This window comes from Antennarius striatus, chromosome 3 (assembly GCF_040054535.1).
Source record: "Antennarius striatus isolate MH-2024 chromosome 3, ASM4005453v1, whole genome shotgun sequence".
Lineage (NCBI taxonomy): Eukaryota > Metazoa > Chordata > Actinopteri > Lophiiformes > Antennariidae > Antennarius > Antennarius striatus.
The window spans coordinates 4,531,250-4,549,744 of NC_090778.1; the positions used below are offsets into that span (position 1 = coordinate 4,531,250).

General features: G+C 41.3%; 1 protein-coding gene across 3 annotated transcripts; it reads right to left on the minus strand.

Moving 5' to 3' along the window:
* Positions 1-12: 12 nt before the first annotated feature.
* Positions 13-16,714, minus strand: LOC137591849 (BICD family-like cargo adapter 1). 3 transcript variants are annotated; one of them, XM_068309843.1, is made up of 10 exons: positions 15,959-16,714; positions 14,642-14,857; positions 9,170-9,286; positions 7,685-7,831; positions 7,384-7,563; positions 7,078-7,296; positions 6,202-6,345; positions 5,858-5,988; positions 5,172-5,292; positions 13-3,810 (listed from the first exon to the last, which is right to left on the minus strand). In XM_068309843.1, exons 1-10 carry the CDS (start codon positions 16,349-16,351, stop codon positions 3,652-3,654), a joined length of 1,827 nt encoding a protein of 608 aa, XP_068165944.1. In that variant the 5' UTR covers positions 16,352-16,714; the 3' UTR covers positions 13-3,651. The 3 variants fall into 3 exon arrangements, 2 of the variants coding, with proteins under 2 accessions (XP_068165944.1, XP_068165946.1); XR_011034838.1 differs by having other exon boundaries at positions 3,680-3,810; positions 5,172-5,288; XM_068309845.1 differs by lacking the exon at positions 5,172-5,292 and having other exon boundaries at positions 3,654-3,810.
* Positions 16,715-18,495: the final 1,781 nt, after the last annotated feature.

The following is an 18,495-nucleotide window of genomic DNA, read 5'->3' on the forward strand; positions in this document are numbered from 1 at the left end:
GTTTAGACAACTGTAGGTGTGTTTGGTTGGAACATGTATGATCAGGGTACTCCTGAATTATCCGCACAGGAAAAGTAGAATTCAGTGGTGTGAAAACATGTTTGTCCCTGTCCTTATTATTTATTTTGTATGTTTGTCACACTTTCAGACATGAGCCATCACGAAGTTAAGATACATGACGTCTCATTAGATTCATCTAGATTCCATTGAAAAGCATTAGGTTTGCTGCTCATTCAGTTTGTGTCGTTCGCTCTGACTCATCTCATACAAATCCACAATTTGTGGAATTTCTTCCTGCTATTGATTAATTGTGGAGCTTCTAGTTGTCATGTTTCAGAAGACGTATCTTTTGCAGAAGGGAAGCATTCAAATGTCCGGTATTTCAAGGCCAAGACAAGAAGGCAAGCGGGTTGTAAAGCATTTATTTCTACAAAAGGGTCCTCAAAATGAGAATAAAATTGCATGATAAATATTTTGAATAGTTTGAAGCATCCGTAAATGAAACAGTGCTGGAAGTCAGGGGTGAATGGGCTCACTCATAAAGAGCACAATGAGCCCACGGAAATCAGTGGACGGCAAAACAACATCTGACCAGGTGGAGACAAGTAACAGAAAACAATGAGTGGCACTGTGTGTGTGTGTGAGTGTGTCTGTGTGTGTGTCTGTCTTTATCTGCCTGTCTGACACACAGGGACCACATCTTAAAAACCCTTCCAACCAGAAAATGAAGTAGTAGAGAGATGTCTTAGTGTCTAAAAACATTTCCTGTCTGTAATGTGAAGAGAATGTGAGGTTAACCAAATCAGTCTGGTTTCAGCAGCAGTGACTGATGTTTGGCCCAAATTCTCCATTTTTGGTAGTTAAAATAAAAAGCAAAGTATATTTTGGTTGTGAAAATCTCTATTCCTGCTCTGATTATATAATTCTTTATCTCACCAGGAGAACCACAGAGCCAAATCAACCTGTCAACTTCTGTTTTACAGATGCAGACTTCTGTCTGGTTTATAACAGTTATTAACATTAATAAACCACAAAAACTGAAACCAGCAGAGATAATTTAAAAAAAATAATCAAGAAAATATTTCCTTCTTTCTTACCAAGGTGTTTTATTGTTTTTGAAATCATTTGACTTCTTTCATGCTATTTTGTCCTTAATAATCTTTATAAGGTATTAATATTTGCTAAGCTGATATACTTCCTGCTTCTGAGTTGTTGCTGCTTTTAACAGTGTTCACTGAAACTCTTGCATGTTTTATGTTTAGAGCTGCAGACCTGTCCTCAGTGCTCATTATTAGTATCTTCTGAAGGATGGTGGTAGTTTCATAGATTACAGACAATAATCTAACTCCATATCATAGAGCAAATTAAGATTTGTCCTATCATATCTAACTATTCCTATCATGTGACCTGTTTAATAACTCTATGGACTTTTTTATGAAATCTGGACAAGGTTCTATAAAAGCTCTATAAAATGGACGACATATTTCATTAATATAAAAACAAATTACTTGTAAATATTTTTTTTTAAATGACATTACAATTAGCCACCAGTGTTCAAATGAACACACTGAGTTATGGCCACCATTAATAATTCTCCAGTCCTACTCTGTCTGGGGATGACCATGAAGAATATCCTTGAAATAAAAAAAAAGTATAGGATTAATTCAATTTAAAAAAAAAAATTCCATTCAAAACTTATGCATTTTTTTTTATACAAATATATCCTCTTTTTCTTTTCAAAATTTATTCAACATTTTATAAAAATCATTCTTTGGGTTGACGCCCGCCCAACAACCAACTGAGAAGACGAGAAAAACACCTGCATAGGTTTTTGCGTTGCTGCGTCAGACGACAGACATACAGAGACAGACAGGAGGCATCGCAACGCTTCATTTCATGCTCAGGGACTCCAGGTCAGCATCTGCTGCGTTACAAACGCAGTCACACAAATGTCACCTAAATGGAAGCCCGGCGGCGAGGAAATCAAAGTGCTATGAAGTATTGAAGCAATGAGAATGGAGGCAGAACTCTTGTATTGGGGCTCTGATACTGAACCCTGTAGCGAACCAATCACTGATGATTATTGTTCAGGTGGAATGATTGACTGATGTCCACATAGTTCTCTCTCCTTCTCAAGCCGATGTAAACACTTTAAAAATTTGGTCAACTATAACGACGATTGATATCATGAGGACAATGTTGAAACATCTGATGTATTAAATATATGATGTAAATATGATTCCACCAACTCCAATCACCCAAACGTTTATGCAGTTTTCGAAGGTGAACCTGAACGCCTCACAGAGTTCCCTCAACCAACCTAAAAGTGCTGTTTTTTTTTAAATATATATATTCACTTGCATTAACAATTTTTGCTGTGCTAATGCTACAGTTTCTTTTTAAGTCTTGGCGATGAATTAAATGTAACCATGATGATTAAATTCTGGGTACAAAAAGAAATTAATTTTTTTACAGGGGAGTTCCATAGATTTGAGCAATAAAAGATTTATTTCTGAGGCTCTGGAGAAACTTTGTCTATGCTGTTTTAATTTCACTTTCAAGGACAATAATAAGTATATAAATTAAATTTAAAAAATTCAATTCAATTAAAATTTTCAAACCCCAGATGACATCGTCAAGATTATCTAAACTGTGTTGCAAACTGGGTGTGTGGAATGTGTGCACACTAGGCGGTGATAACAGTATTGGTTGCATTATGGGAAATGTAGGATCCAGTATTTTTAGAACTTAATATTAGAAATAAAAAGTCATGACCTCACATCTAAATATGGCCTCAATAAAAACCAATTTAAAAAATGTGTTAGGATAAAAAAAGGCCTGCATAGAGCTGAGTACAGAGATGACTTCCTGTGGATGTGACTCTCATCACGGTTCATCTACAGATATGTTCATTCTGCTTTAACTATCGTGAGTCCCTGGACTTCAAGAAACGTGCGAAATAATTTATCAATTTGATTCATAGTTTAGGTCTGGAGTGTTAAACCGTACTTATCGATATGAAAATAAGCTTTATTCATCATTTCCTTTGTCAGACATTGGTCGCACCACTTTGGTGTGGATATCTCACGCCAAAGTGGTGCCTCGCATTGTGAACATCTTCCTCGACAAAACGAGTAAACCTGAAATCATGAGAGCTGGCAGCGTCTTTCCTCTCTGTCCTAGAGGACATACATCCTTCTCTAAATCCTCACATATTATCCTGCTATTCTGAAATGTCCCGTTATTCACCCATCCTTCCCCAGACTCCTTAGACTGATAAGTGGCATGTTTGTATACCGTGTTCCTTGTTTAAAAAATTGGCAGTGGGCTAGGCACTACAGGAAATCTACCCCTTAGGAGGTAAACCTTGTAACCCTGTTCATGTTTTGTGATGTCGATAGATTGAAGCCAACGCCCCTGGGGGAGTCCTGTCCTCATACTCCTCTCTCTCATTGTCAGCAGTCTTCAAACGGATCAGCAATGAGAACAGGAATGAGACAAAAGTGCAAAATGATCACCCCAAACTTCAGTGTGTGCCACTGCCCATCTTTGGCTGTGTTGTTACCCCTGCGCTGGGATGTCACCCCTCCATCCCCCGTCGCCTCGACAGTCTCTGTGCGTCTGCTCTGCTTCAGGCCAGTCCAGTAGAGCTCAACTCTTTTTGAAAAAAGAGAACAGTCTCTTGTCCCGGTCCGAGACGCGGTGAGCTCGTCTGGAGGACCGACAGCTCGACAGAGAGGACGGGGCTGAGCGCCACTCTTCCTGGTACTTGTCCATCAGCTGCTGGTCGATCACTCGGTGCATATCATCCTAGAGCCGAGGACAGAGAGGCAAATGACAGACAGTCACATATGGGGAGGTGTTACAGGGAGATCAGACTAACAGACACCTAAAAATACCCACTCCACCCTGATAGATCCTGGTGGGTTTTCTACTTCTCTCAAAAACAGCAAACCACCAGGCAGCCACCCCCCCCCCCACACACACACACACACACACAATTCCATGTGACTGGAAATGCATTCTGAGAAAGTGGAACCGTCAAACCGGCGCATAGAATGGTTCAGCAGGGTGAAGAGGCGAGATGGTGCAGCTCGGGCTCACCTCTAAGGCAGGAAGGGGGGGTACCCAGGGGAGAAAGGGTGGTGCGGAAGCTGAGAAAGGCCACTAGATCAGAAACCACAAGAGCCAAACAGTAAAGAGGCCTGAGGAGGCAAACTGTGGGCAGGGAGAGACAGGAAAGAGCTGCTAGTTACAGGTGAGGGAGGGCATCTCACACACACACACACACACACACACACACACACACACACACACACACACACACACACACGTTTCCATGGTGACATTCATCATAGAGAGACACCTGACAAACACACTTAGAAGTTAATTTTAATTGTTTAGATTAAAATAGACACAGATAACAATAACAACAACAATAATACAAATAATAATAATAATAAAATACTACTACTACTCTTATTATTATTATTTATATTTTATTATTATTATCATCATCATCAATAATAATAATAATTATTGATAATAATTATCAATAAAAATAATTAATACATAATATTATTATACATGAGCCATAAATATAATAATAATAACAATAATTATAACAATAACAATAATAATAATAATAATAATAATAATAACAATAATAATAATAATAATAATAATAATAATAACAATAATAATAATAATAATAATAATAATAATAATAATAATAATAATAATAATAATAATAATAATAATAATAATAATTTATTAATCCCTGTAGGAAAATTACTTTTTCCTACTCTACTAATCACATGCATATATCCTGATATACTGTACAGTATATTTGCACGCACACACAAGGGGCCTGTAGGCATGTAGATAATAGGAGGTAGGGCGGGGGCACCTCCCACTGCCAGTTTACCCTCTGTCCACATGGGCTTTTAATAGGATACCCCCTGGTTCCCAGCCCAACACTCAGTGGACTGAGCTGCTGCCGCCCCAGGTCACAGGGACGTGACAGATGAACATGGTGTCCTTCACTCCTTACATACATCGAATTACCGTCAAATAAAAATGTTATGTTGTACTACATTTACACTGCAGCTTACCACAGCTTGAACCACATGTTAAATAGTTTTCTCTGTTGCTTTTGACCTTTGACCCACCTGCCAAGCCTCCAGCTGCTGAGACAGATTGAGCTTCTGCTGGATGGCATCCAGGAGCTGGCTGTTCAGAGACATGATGTCTATTTTACATTTAGCCAGCTCCATCTCCACCGCCTTCTTCCTGCCACACACACGCACACACACACACACACACACACACACACACACACACACACACACACACACACACACACACACACACACACACACACACACACACACACACACACACATTAGTCTCATAGTTCCAACCGTCATTTTGGTCATACATGCAAGAAAGTCATTTCTCATAAAGAGGAACACAGCATCATTGCAGAAATTAAATTAAGCTTGACAAGAAGTCACCTGACCCAGGTCATAAAAAGTCCACCAGTCGATTAATCGAAACAGTTTTATTCTGCTCAATGAGAAATGTGTGCACAAAGTAGAGTATTTAGAGCAAATACAGTAAAAGTTTTCATCATGAAATGTCTGATTTTATTTTGATGATTGAGTTGGATGGTCATTTCATTTGGAGCCCATCTTGTCTGATAAACTGTGTTTTCTGCTTTATCCAACTTTGAGGGTCAGAACAAAATCTATGTGACATTATCTAAAAATCTGTGTGCTGCGGACTTGACCTTGATATCACACTGATGCTAATCTGTGTGTTTACATGCATGACCAGATGTATGACCTGATCTTACTTGGATATGGCTTCATCTCTGTCTCTGATCGCACTCTGGAGCTGTTCGCTGGGTTCCCGGATTTCAGCCATCATCTTCATCCTCTCGTTGTCCTCCCGCATCGAGCACATCTCCACAGAGAGCAGCGCCATCTAGAGGACACAGGAGAGGGGGCCACAGGTGTGAGGAGCTGGATTCGGATTTGGTGTTGCAGTGGATCTCAGATTTCAACTGTTGTTAAGTCCATCCAGTTGATTAAAAAAAAGTACAGATGTGTGTGTGTGTGTGTGTGTGTGTGTGTGTGTGTGTGTGTGTGTGTGTGTGTGTGTGTGTGTGTGTGTGTGTGTGTGTATGAAAAACAGTACCTGGTTATGCAGCTGTAACACCTCCTCTACATCGCTGCGTGTTTTGTCCTGCTCACTTTCATACAGTTCTCTGACCTCCCTCAGCTCCTTTCCCAGCTTCCTCACCTGCTCCTCCAGAGCCTCCTCATCACTGCGCCGCGAGCCCTTTAAGCACGCAAGACACACACACACACACACACACACACACACACACACACACACACACACACACACACACACACACACACACACACACACACACACACACACACACACACACACACAGACACATCAATGCTTACGGGTTCCTCACATTGCCTCAGAAGACAACAAGGACTGTGTGATGCTGTATTCATCAATTAAAAATGAATTAAATACCGAATATTTAATTAGCAATACATATCAGCGAATGAATGTTAAAAAAATACTGATTGTGTTTATAAGTAAGATCAGGGTTTTTTGAAGCTCTATACCAAAAAAGGATAAACTAACCACATTCAGTATTTTCCGGACTATAAGGCACACCTTCAATGAATGGGCGATTTTTTGAGAACATTAAAAGCTTTTAGGGGCGCCTTATAGTGCGGAAAATACTTCAATTTGTGTTTCTGTTCAGGTTTGTTGGTTATTAATCCATCATTGATTTCTAATTATTCATGAAAAAAATTAATATAAATAATTTATTTCTCCTAATACATTGTCTTCGACCAAAAAACAATATTTATTCTGAACTGGAATAAATGAATGGGGGCTCATTTCAGCGTTTGGTACCTTTCTTTGCTCTTATAATACCAGATGACATAATGAGGTGAAACGTTTTAAAATAATGAGGTATTACCTCATTTTTTAAAAGCACTCCCGCTTTGACTGAGTCCGCGTCAGTGAGTAGTTTGTTACCGTGGACTCGTTGCCATCCAGCAGGTTCTGCGTTAGCCTCCGCAACTCCAGCAGGCTGGTGTGTAGGCTCCCAGTAGGCACATCCTTGGCTGAAGACGTCTCTGAGGACTCATCCATGGAAGAATCGGTGGATAGCGCCGAGTCCGTGACATCATTCCCCCGTAAATGAGAGCAGAGCGTACGAACTTCACAGTAGGCCTCCCACAGCTGGAGACGCAGCTGCACGGACGAGCAAAAAGAGCGTTTAGAAAGGCTCAGCAGGAGGTTTGGCGGTGATCTTCAGTCTGATTCCATCCTAGTAGCGACCTGCTCTCGCTCCTGCTCCTGCTCCTCCTGCTCCATGCTCTGCTCTATCTCACACAAAAGGTTGGACGGGTGCGTGTTGAGACTTTGGAAGCTCCGGTCGTCCGTCAGCTCCTCCAGACGGGCGCTCAGCTGCCGGTGGGAGGACTGAACCTCCTGGAGCTCCAGCTGGCTCTGCTGTAACTGGAATGCATGAAGCACACACGATCCTTTGTAGAAGGACATTTACTTCTATCATGTAGGGGGGGGGTTGAAGCTATTCTTCAACCATCCGATCTCTAAAAGTCCATCTATGTGTCCATACCTGTAGGTCCCTGTCGTGACACTGCCTCTCCAGCACCAGGGTCCTCTCTCTGAGGTCATCCACCGTCCTCTGCAGCAACTCGTTCTCCTCCACCATGCTGTGTACCTGACGCTCCAGCGCCATCTTCCTCTCTGACAGCATCTTAATCTAACATGTCCAACAGCAGCAGTGAAACAGAAGTCGACAGTGCATACACGGGCAGATACGGGTCCTGATTATGGGTCGAGTTTAGCTGTGCTCCTTAATCTGTGTCAAACTGAGCTCACACACCAGATTAAAGGTACTCCCACTGGTCTAAACAGAGTGTGTTGCCTAGCACAGGTGTTGACATTAGTTACCGCCCTCGTCTCCAGAAATGTCATGGTGATATGTTTCGCTTGTACACAAAGCGTGCTATCAGCTCCTCCTTTACATGAGATCATAAATGACCTCAGTGGAGGTCAGCATCATCAAGCCATCCTCCCTCACAGCTTTCCCCATTGAACAAACATCTGGTCATATTTATTCCCCCTTACTGTGACCTATATCTGCTAACCTACTTCAGAGTGAATCTGTTTTCACAACCATAGGAGCATCTACAGTGCAGAGTATTATGGGTTGTTAGTCAGAAAACATTAGTCATCAGCAAATCCCATACGTACTTAAAAAGTGGGAGCACCCACACATTGCAGTATCTCAGCTAAAAATAGAGAGGTTGCCTCTTTCTCCCAAAATACAGTGCCAAGTCTGCAGTCTGGGCTGTTTTCTGTTGAGCTCTGATGAGAAGCAACTGGGAAATCTGTTTTTATACTGAGACATTTGCTCTTTTATACATCTGGCTGACACCATCGCATAACACAACCGACATCACAACACATCTCATGCTTCAGCAGCCAAGCTAAGTTATCCATGACAGGAAACAGGGATTGCCACAAATCAATTTCTAACAGGAATTTAAAAAGTATTATGGTTAAATAGTAGTGTGCCGTGAGAGTTTTTCATTCAGTGTGAGGATTGAATAGTCCATCAGATAATATAACGATTATTAACTCATTTAATCGGTGTGGAGGAGACGTAATTGTAAACTTAAGAGAAAAATAATGCAATCCTTGTTTCTGTGGCTGTAAAGGCGTAACAAGGAGCATGCAGTCCCGTCGGCGGGCAGCTTTTGGCATCCACTCACTTCTAGCCCTTGCTGCTCCAACCAGAAGGGAAGGAGGAACGAGTGAAGGGAGAGATGGAGGTTAGAGCAAGAGAGAAAACATTTGAGAGGTATCCCATAAACTACCCTGAACATATCCTTAGAAATACCCGTTTAAAAAATGTGCTCCCGGAACTTTAGTGCTAGTCATATCTTTATCACCCTCTTCGAGTCAGGAAAACCAAGCTGTATTTTCATCTTACATTTTGAGGAGTATTTGAGCTCTATGTGGTCTAAAATGTCCCCATCAGGCCACACAAACAGAAGTTTTGTAGAATGGAGAAAGGGTTCTGAGAGGGGCTCACCTCCGCATGTAGAGCCTCTAATCGTGTCATGTGCTGGCTTGTAGACATACTTTTCTCCCTGAAGTCATCCTGTAATGAATGGACCTGAGTGGACAGCTGCCTCTCCACTTGTGCAGCCTGCATGTAAGCAAACGGACAAACACACAGCGCAGAAAGAAAAAGTCCACATTTGATTAAAATGTGTCTGAACCCCAAAGACACAAGGACTGGGGTACAATGTCTGGGTACCAGTATTTACATGGGCTCACATGACATCACACAAAGCAATTTATCAGACATTATTAGTTTTTACAACTTCTTTTTTTTCCACATTTGCGATGGTGATCATTAAAAACCTAAAGAAAGGTGTTGTTTCTTCCTTTAATTATTATTTATGGTGTTACAGCATTACATTAACGGTTTAAGGAACACTGAAGCGGACAGAAAATGAATGAATGAATGAATGAATGGACATAGTCTGTGTTCCTTTACTAATACACCGAGGTGATGCACTGTCTAATAGCACACACACACACACACACACACACACACACACACACACACACACACACACACACACACACTCAATCCATGCATGAACAGGCTGACATTCACTGAGAGTTGAGCGGTACATGGTGTTACTTCTCCTCCCGATCAGACGACTTTAATAGCTGTTCTCAACGAAAGCTTAATTTTACCCAAATGACCCTTTTTTTCAAACCCTCGGCTTATTAGACAGGTCGGATCAGGTTTCACCAAGCAGGGCTGGGATTCATTAGTTTAGATGTATCATCACCGCCATGGAAACATAAAAGCCTTCAAAAAGCTCTCACGTCTACAGCTCTACTGAGGAGACAACACTTAGGCTGCATTCAGACTGCAGGCAAATCGGATTCCAATCTGATTTCCTTTCATATTACATTTTTATGGCTGACTGTCCACACTGTTTTTAAGAAAGTGTCCAAATAGGATCTTGCTCTGTTCAGACTGGGCCACATTATTGGCCAATCTGCCAGGTGAACTTCATCTTTCTAGCCTCTAGGGGGCGCTACACGCAGCTTCTCAAGACGCTCAGAAGTCAGGCGCCTCACCAGTGGGCCGTGTAGGTGATGGTGCGTCCAGCTGCCTTCTGTCTGATTCAGCTCCTAGATGGTTGTAGGGCTCCTTAAAATAATGATGAATCATGAAAATAATGAAGCATCATGCTGGAAGCTCTGGGATTATTTTATGGCTTCTTTTTGATTTCAACAACATAATTGTAGTAAATCAAAATTAAGGAGCGTCAGCAAACTTATGTACACTGTTTTTACATTAAATGTTTCTTATATCTTATAAAATGTATATTAGGATGTTAATAACCAGAATTTACCTTTGGTAATTTGACCTCAGGTCAGCTTTTTGCCAAACCAAAGAGGAATTTATAGGAAGCGTGACATGCATGTCTATATGAGTTCAGTATTAAAATGTCTGAAATGGAATTAACTGTGTGGAATGCAATGGAAATTTTAAAGGTTTCACACAAAAAAAAAAATGCAACAAAACATTAAAACGGTAAGAAATTCCTAGAATTTTTTACAAATGTTTTTTTTAGTCAACTTGCTTTATTACTATGAGCAATATCTCTGAGCCATTGGATGTTCGTTCTGACGGCCAGATGTGAGTGTTTATTCTACAGCTGCATAATCTCCTCTTTATGGGAAACAGATTTGTGGTCACATGTGTCCTGGTGAACGTGACATCCAACCCACTGACCCAGTGTGCTGACAGATTAAGATCATCCCTAAAAACAGCTACATTCCTGACTGAAAGATGCTTAATCTGGGAGTAAATTCCTCCACTCTCTGATCTAGAATTATCAGCAAGGCAAACGGTGAAATCAGAATCCAGGGCAGAGAAGTGGGGCTCAGGAAAGATTCACACGTTTATGGTTTCTGGAGTCTGGTTCTTGTCAGACGGGAGTCTAGACTTTAAAAGTACGCATCTGTTGTTCGGACCCAGAAGCTGTTGACCTCACACACAGGACAGCGTGGACGTCAGGAGGTCTGTGGGGGCACAGCATCAAACTATCAGTTTCCTTTTTTCCCCACATTTTTCACATTCCCCTGGTAACAACACATGGAATTTCGATTTGCATGTCCCTGGTTGTCATAGCAACAAGTAAGAAGTGGGGACCGGTGGAGCAGTGACTTGTTTCAATCTTTTCTGGAATTTTCTTAATCTACTGCTTCTTCTAGACTAGACTAGAAAATAGAAAACCTCACCTTGACATGGCTCCATAAGTACAGTAGCTCTTAGACTGTGTCACTTAAGAGAATGGATCCTGAGAGCAACAGCCCCCCCCCCCCCCCCCATTGGGCTGACAGGAGGCACTATCTGCTCCAGTGACTGGGTATGATTCAAACTGACGGCTGGACGAATGCCCAGGCACCGAGCTCAACAGCAACCACATCTCATACATTCTGGAATGTTGAATGAAAGAGTTTTATACCACTTGAAGGACATTAATGTAGTGATTATATATATTTTTTGCAGAGATCATATAAGATATTGAAGAGGCTGAAGGAGAAATGACTGCGGTCATAAACATAGAGATGCTTATACTTTCTGAGCATATGAGGTAATGTAATTAGAGGGGGAAAAAAATCCCCTTCTTAAATCTAATCAGATTACGCTTGAGGAGATCGGCTATTCTCCCACTTACAACCCATGCAGACCAGCCAACACCTCCCGGGCTCTACTGGATCAATGACAACTTAGTTTTTCTTGTTTCTTTGAAAATAATGAAGCGATTGCAAATGTTCAGTCAGAAAAGTTTCAGCAGGGAATTCATTTCTAATTCTACGAAACTTCTTAACAGCGCATTGTAAAATGCTCTGCACCTGAGTCATTGCTAAACTGGACATCTTTTTATTGATTTCATAGTGTGTGTGTATTATATTAATACAAATTTTCGACATAATTTATTAGTTAGCCTCATTTCCCTTTTTTAAGCATCTTATGAGGGAACCCCTGACACAGACACAAACTCCCTGATGCTCGAGACAGACAGTCTTTAATCACAATCTCCCTGATGAGTCTGAGTGATAGGATGTTTTTAAGTTTGGTCACTTAATTATGACATATCAGCTGTTGGAATAAACATTAACATGACTCATTCAGTTAAGTTACTTCCGGATGAAATATAGAGTTTTCACCACCCAGACAGTACAGCAGAGTTTATTAACACACCTACAATCCCATTCTCGGAGTAATGAAAGCAAAAGCATATCTGAGTCACCCTAGAATACATTGTGACAGCAGAGACTACTTTGTGTTTCCTCTTCAGCGACATACTGTATCTGCTACCTGCTGTTGTTAATTAAGTAGAGTAGGGACATGAGCTGTCTTTGGTTCCTGACTGCATGCATATGGAAAGGCTATTAGCAGAGATTACAGCCTAATCCGGGCTGCGCTGTATTTTACCCAATGACTTCCTATGCAGAGCCCTGGCTGCTCAAGGTCACTCCATTCCAGGCAATGGAAGGCTCTAGAGCACCAATTCAGCATATGTACTGTATGTGTGTTAACTTTATGCTTTGTTTTTAAAATAATGTTCTATCTATTGGTGGGTTGATCATTATTCCCCCTGCTATGCAGCAGCATCTTGTTAATCTGCACCTGTTGTTTGTGGGTAATTGTAAAGCCAATGGCTGCTGATGCGGTCAGTTAGGAGACTGGTCCTCAGTGGATGTCTACTGTCTATGATTTCCACTAAACATATCAAAAGACTACAATAACAAGTCCAGGTGTTGCACAGGAACATGTCATAACGGATTAGGTCAAAAAAATGACCTTTTATGAGAAACAGGCGGGCCAGATAAAAATATCTGACCTCTGGTGGATTCACTAGTTTCTTTGGTGCAGTTTTGCATCCCTTCAATTTGCTCTGGGTTGCGAACAGTTAACCTTACTTAGTCACAGCCCAGTGCTTAGTAATGAGCACAGAGAGAAACATTAGAAAGCAAGACAGACACAGGAAAAAAAAGAATAAAATGAGAGAGAAAGTAAGCACTGTGGCTGTTTTCAGTTCTTCCATTACCCAGGGGGTTGCCCTCTGTCTGCCCAGTTCACTGAATCACGACATCAGGGGTCGATGCAGATAATTAGGTCTGATACATTTCACTATAACCGCAAATTCTTCTATAAATTGAATAAATTAAAAAAAAAAACACTTTCAGTAAATCTCTTTTCCACAACATGTTTTATCGAAATGAAATGCAGTTTATGTATATAAAACACCCGCTACTAATTCTAACTATGGTCACTGACCCATCCCAAGCAGACTTTCAAGAGAAAATGTAATTACTGGTATGTTGTTGGGGGATGATGAGGGGAAGACTGACTTAATTTGGTCAAGATGAACAGCAAGTGAGCTAAAGGGGAAAAATAAAGAGCACAGAGAGTTCCCCTCCCTGAACAGCATGTACCTGGTTGGAGGACATCTCCTCCCATAGGGAGGGAAACAACAACGACGTGTGCATGCGCCGCCTCAGAGAGCAGGACTAACCCAGTTATCGATGCACCTGTACGGGCTTGTCAGCCTCGCTTCTAGTAGCGCTGGGATATCCCAAAACCATGTCTGTGCTTATGACCAGGATGCTGTTATAATGTCTTACAGACGTGTGTTCAGTATGTCCCTCTGTTCACAGCTGTGAGCCTGACGCAGTCTGGTAAAGTAGACTTATTGCTCTAACATGTCACTTCTACGGGGTGTTGGGGTGATACTGGGAAATATAATATGGGAAACATATTTGGGAAACATAATATTTACAGTATTTTCTGCACTATGAGGCGCACCTTTAATGAATGGCCTATTTTAAAACTTTTTTCATATATAAGCGCACTGGATTACAAGGCGCACTGAGACAATCAAAGGCTTCTAGGTGCGCCTTAGTGTGGAAAATACTGTAACTACAAAGTTATCACAAAAGGAATGCTAAAGGTACAGTACACTCCAGACCAATCCCAAAACAACACAAACTATAAAGACATGTCAACACCTCTCTTTATTTCATCTGACTAGCTTCACATCAAAATTCAGTGCAAAGCTATTGAGGCCTTCAATGACCTCTCTGTGTGAGTGAAGCATTCTTGTTTTGGTGAAGTCAGTGCAGATTCAGGATGTTGTGTTGTTATTCTGAGCAGCTTAATCTGGGTTTAGCTACACACCCGAGTGCTGTCAGCTTCGTCAATCTGCGTGTAAAGTCAGTCTTCTGTATGTATATATCGGTCTCTGTGACCATCAGTCAATCCCTCTATGAGGGTCTCATATAGGACAGTTTCAGGTCTGCCTATCAAAAAAAAGACCCAGAATTACTTGAATTATGGGATTAATTTACATAATTCAGGTTAAGACAGAGGGAGACAAGCCCTCTCTTTGTTATGTTATGTTATGAATTGAGAATATGAGAAAGACACACACACACACACACACACACAGCCATTGCTCCTCACCCTACTGAGTTGCTCCAGCAGTCTATGGTTGTGTTCAGAGAGCTCGCTGATGGCCTTGTTCTTGTCTCTGTCAGCCTCTCTGAGTTGGACCTGGTGGCGCTCCAGCTCACCTTGCAGCTGCTGGACATCTGTCTCCAGCTCGGCCACTCGACCCTCCCACTCACCCTCTCGACTTTCCAGACGCCGACGCAATTCATGCTTCTCTTGCTCCAAGCGCTGCATGAGAGGGGAGAGACAGGGTTGGACGTTCATTTGCTTCGACATAATTTACAGGACAAGATGAAATCACTGGGAAATCAAAATATTTCACTATATGGAAAGTGAAAAGGGTCAGGATGGTGGTTAGAGTTCTTCAATAAATCTCAATTTTACTGCCTTTTATGAATAGGTCAGTACTATAATTATGTTGTGGTGCAGCTGATGGTATCAGTGTGTCCTGGTATGTAGCATTAACATGACAACAAGGTAATGTTCAGAGAAAAAAAATAAAAAGAAAGAAAAAGGCCAAAGTGTGTGTCAATATGGCAAATCTAACAAGATTATGGTGCAATTTTGGATTTGATTTTAGAAGCTTATGTTTTTTCTATCATAAAGCTCACAGTTGCCAGAGTCTGAACGGAGGTTGTTGTTTGTTTGATCCTAGTCTGAAACAGCTGGCATATGTGCAGCCAGTGTTGGTGTTTTCTGTACAAAATGGTCAAAAAAAGAGGGATTAAAGTTAGCAAAAACAACATCCCATAATTCCACTAGACCCTGTTAGATTTGGATACAGGAGTGGGATATTAAGGGGCAGCTTATCTCTCTGTAACATGGATGAATATGGATCAAAGGGACGACCAGCTGTCCAGGACACACAGTAGGCCTGGACAGCCTCAGGATTAGTCTCTTGTGTTTGTTTCTTAGGACCATGTGCAGGATATTAATATGAATAAAAGCTAAACTGGACAGTTATTTTACATTATGCATAAAATAACTGTGTTACACTTTAACCCCAGCTGTTTGTGTCTGCAACAACAGACTTCCCCAGAAGAGGAAGATTCAAATCACCTACGATACATCCTGTGTTATAGAATATTAGAAGAGAAGAGAAGAGAAGAGAAGAGACGAGAAGAGAAGAGAAGAGAAGAGAAGAGAAGAGAAGAGAAGAGAAGAGAAGAGAAGAGAAGGAGCTCCACAGGTAGTGTCTGCTGTGATCCTCATGAGTTTGTTTACATCACACAGACATAAAATTAATTAAAGCATTTTGGGAACAAATCAAACAGATATATGGGGCATTATAACTTCAGTAAATATATTATAACAATTTGTTAATGCCACCTCTAATTGATCGTTGAGGTCTTTGTGCATTTTCTCATATTGCTTCGTCAGATCTTGGTTTCTTTCCAGCAGAGCCTTCCCGAGTTTAGCAGCTAAAACCAAGTCTTTCTCCTTCTGACGGAAGAGCGACAGGAAGTCCGAGTTCTGACCCGCCGCAGGTGCCTCGTGGTCCGGCGGCTCGTCCTCTTCTCCCCGCTCCCCGGTAAGCATGGCCAATTCCTCCTCCAAAGCCACGCCGAGGCCTCCGGAGCCGGCTTGCTGCAGCGGGGGACCGCGGACGCCGCCGGTTTCCCGGGCGGCAGGGCCGGTCCGGGGCTCCATGCAGTCGCTGTCCAGCTCCAGCGGTGCTGAAGGCGCGGCAGCCGCCTGCAGGTCGAGGCAGAACGCGGACATCGCTGCCTGGCGGAGGGGAAGCCAAAAGATTCGAGCCGACTGATTTCACTCCGGGTGAAGCCACCCTGTTTGGACAGGGATGGGCTGAACGGACCGGCTGGTAATGGACAGTTCATCCATCATTCTTACAATCTGAGAATAAACTGTTCTCCTCCCGTCCTCCTCTCCGGGTTCACCTCCCAGCCGCGTCTCCAGCTCTTCCTGAATCCCAGCAAACGCCGCCTCCTGTCTGCCAATTATCGGTCACACAAAGTACTTTTTATCCCGCCTGGATGAGATCCGTGCAGCGGTCGCTCCATCACGATCCATCCCGTCCAGGAGCTCCGACTCCCCCATAATGACTGGCCTGTTACACCGGTGGCATTTCCCAGGCGAACTGATGAGCGCGATCCCGACACCTTCCAAATCTCTTCCTCGTCTTGAAAGCGCGTTCCCGCCAGAGCAGTGACGTCAGCTGCGTTGTGTCGCACACAGGCAGCCCATTGGCTAAAAATCATAGCGCCATATTTTGGTGACTTGCGCACACATCTGTGGTATCCAGTAAGCAGGAATGAGAATAATTAACCATAAGAGTAATTTAAAATAATGAAATAGACATCAGTAGAGGTGGAAAGACCTTTCCATAAACTTTATTTTTTTTCATCCATTTTTTAAATGTACGTACTTGTGCTATTACTACCACTATCATTATATTCATAATAATGTTGACCTAATTCCTATTCACTCTGCTACACAGTTAATTTTTCATATCTCAAATGATGAACTGATGCTACTACAGAACACAGCTTGTTTTCAGTTTAGCATTAGTTTGAGCAAAAATGTGATGCAATGTTACAAAAATGTGATTCAATATTATTATATTATGGAGAAACTTTAAAAGACACCTTTAGTCGTGTATAATGTTACTATTTTACATATTTACCTTAAAAGGATGCAATACAGGTGACCAAGCTCCATCAGTCAGATCGTTACCTACAGATAATGTGTCATATTAAACACGTGTACCCTAAACTTCAACTAGTTTGATTACAATGAAACTAGTTACTCCTGTAAGGAAGAAAGAAAAGCAGAACAATTACGTTGAACAGGCTGATAACAACAAAACATCAACTTTCTGCGCTTTATCTGGGTTTCTTTCTGTTGTCTTTGTTTTTGGTAGCTGTGCGTACTTCATATATATAGTATTTATAAGAAGTGTGGCTATTTTGCATCCATGATTTACAAGTGACGCAACATGTCACTGCCTTTAGCGTGTGCACCTCATTTCAAAGGTTATTAGTTAAGTTAGCTGAGTTATTAAAAAAGCTATGTGGTAGATGTGGATTAAAAAAATCTTCAAATTGCTTTCATTTTTCTAAACATGAAGGTGATAACATCTTCTTGCAATCTTAATTCAGAAGTTTTAATTATATATGGTGCTTCCTCAAATGTGCATCACATTTTTGTCAGAGAAAAAGTTCAATTTAGAATATCTAACTTAATAATACCTTCAATAGACTTATTTAAGGTTTAGGCATAAATTAAAGACTGGAGAGTTGAGATGAGGTGCTAGTTGAGTTTAAGGTTCAAGAAAAAAGAACGAGACTGAAAGGCCTTACATACTGTAGATGTATTACTTGTTTTTAACTTAATGAGGTAAGGATGTTGGGGGCAGGGTGCTGGTAATGAATGATTATAGACAAAGCCCTTGATCTGATAAAATGAAAGCACAGAAGAAGTGGGTCACAGCCTGCTGGGGCCCGGGGGACCATCAGTTAATAATAGGTGGTTTCCCCAAAGCTCATAAAAACCTCACTGCCTGGATAAACTGCTGAACTGAATGAGTTTAGTGCTAAACATTATCATTATTACTCTGAAGGCAGATGCTAAGATAAACAACGAAAGTAGTGTAAAAGATTTATACACAACACAAGACAGATCTATCGTAGTTGTTTTTATTTTTATTCTGCTGACAGAACAGACCAGAATTCTCCAGTCCTCAGATACTCGGACAGCGGGTTTGTTTATTCTACATTTCAGCAAAACACAATATTTATTGAACAGACAGAATGAAATAAATCATGAACTCTCAATATAAAACAACAGTTTCAGTTAAATATAATTTAAATCCAAAGAAAGCACTTAAAACCAAGGGTTCATTCAGA

Excerpts from the sequence above, each read along its gene's own strand:
- LOC137591849 (XM_068309843.1), bottom strand. The coding sequence starts at position 16,351 with ATGTCCGCGTTCTGCCTCGACCTGCAGGCGGCTGCCGCGCCTTCAGCA. Across the intron at positions 7,297-7,383 it reads AGGAGCAGGAGCGAGAGCAG|CTGCGTCTCCAGCTGTGGGA; the intron begins GTCGCTACTAGG and ends TCGTCCGTGCAG. Across the intron at positions 6,346-7,077 it reads TGGATGGCAACGAGTCCACG|GGCTCGCGGCGCAGTGATGA; the intron begins GTAACAAACTAC and ends GCGTGCTTAAAG.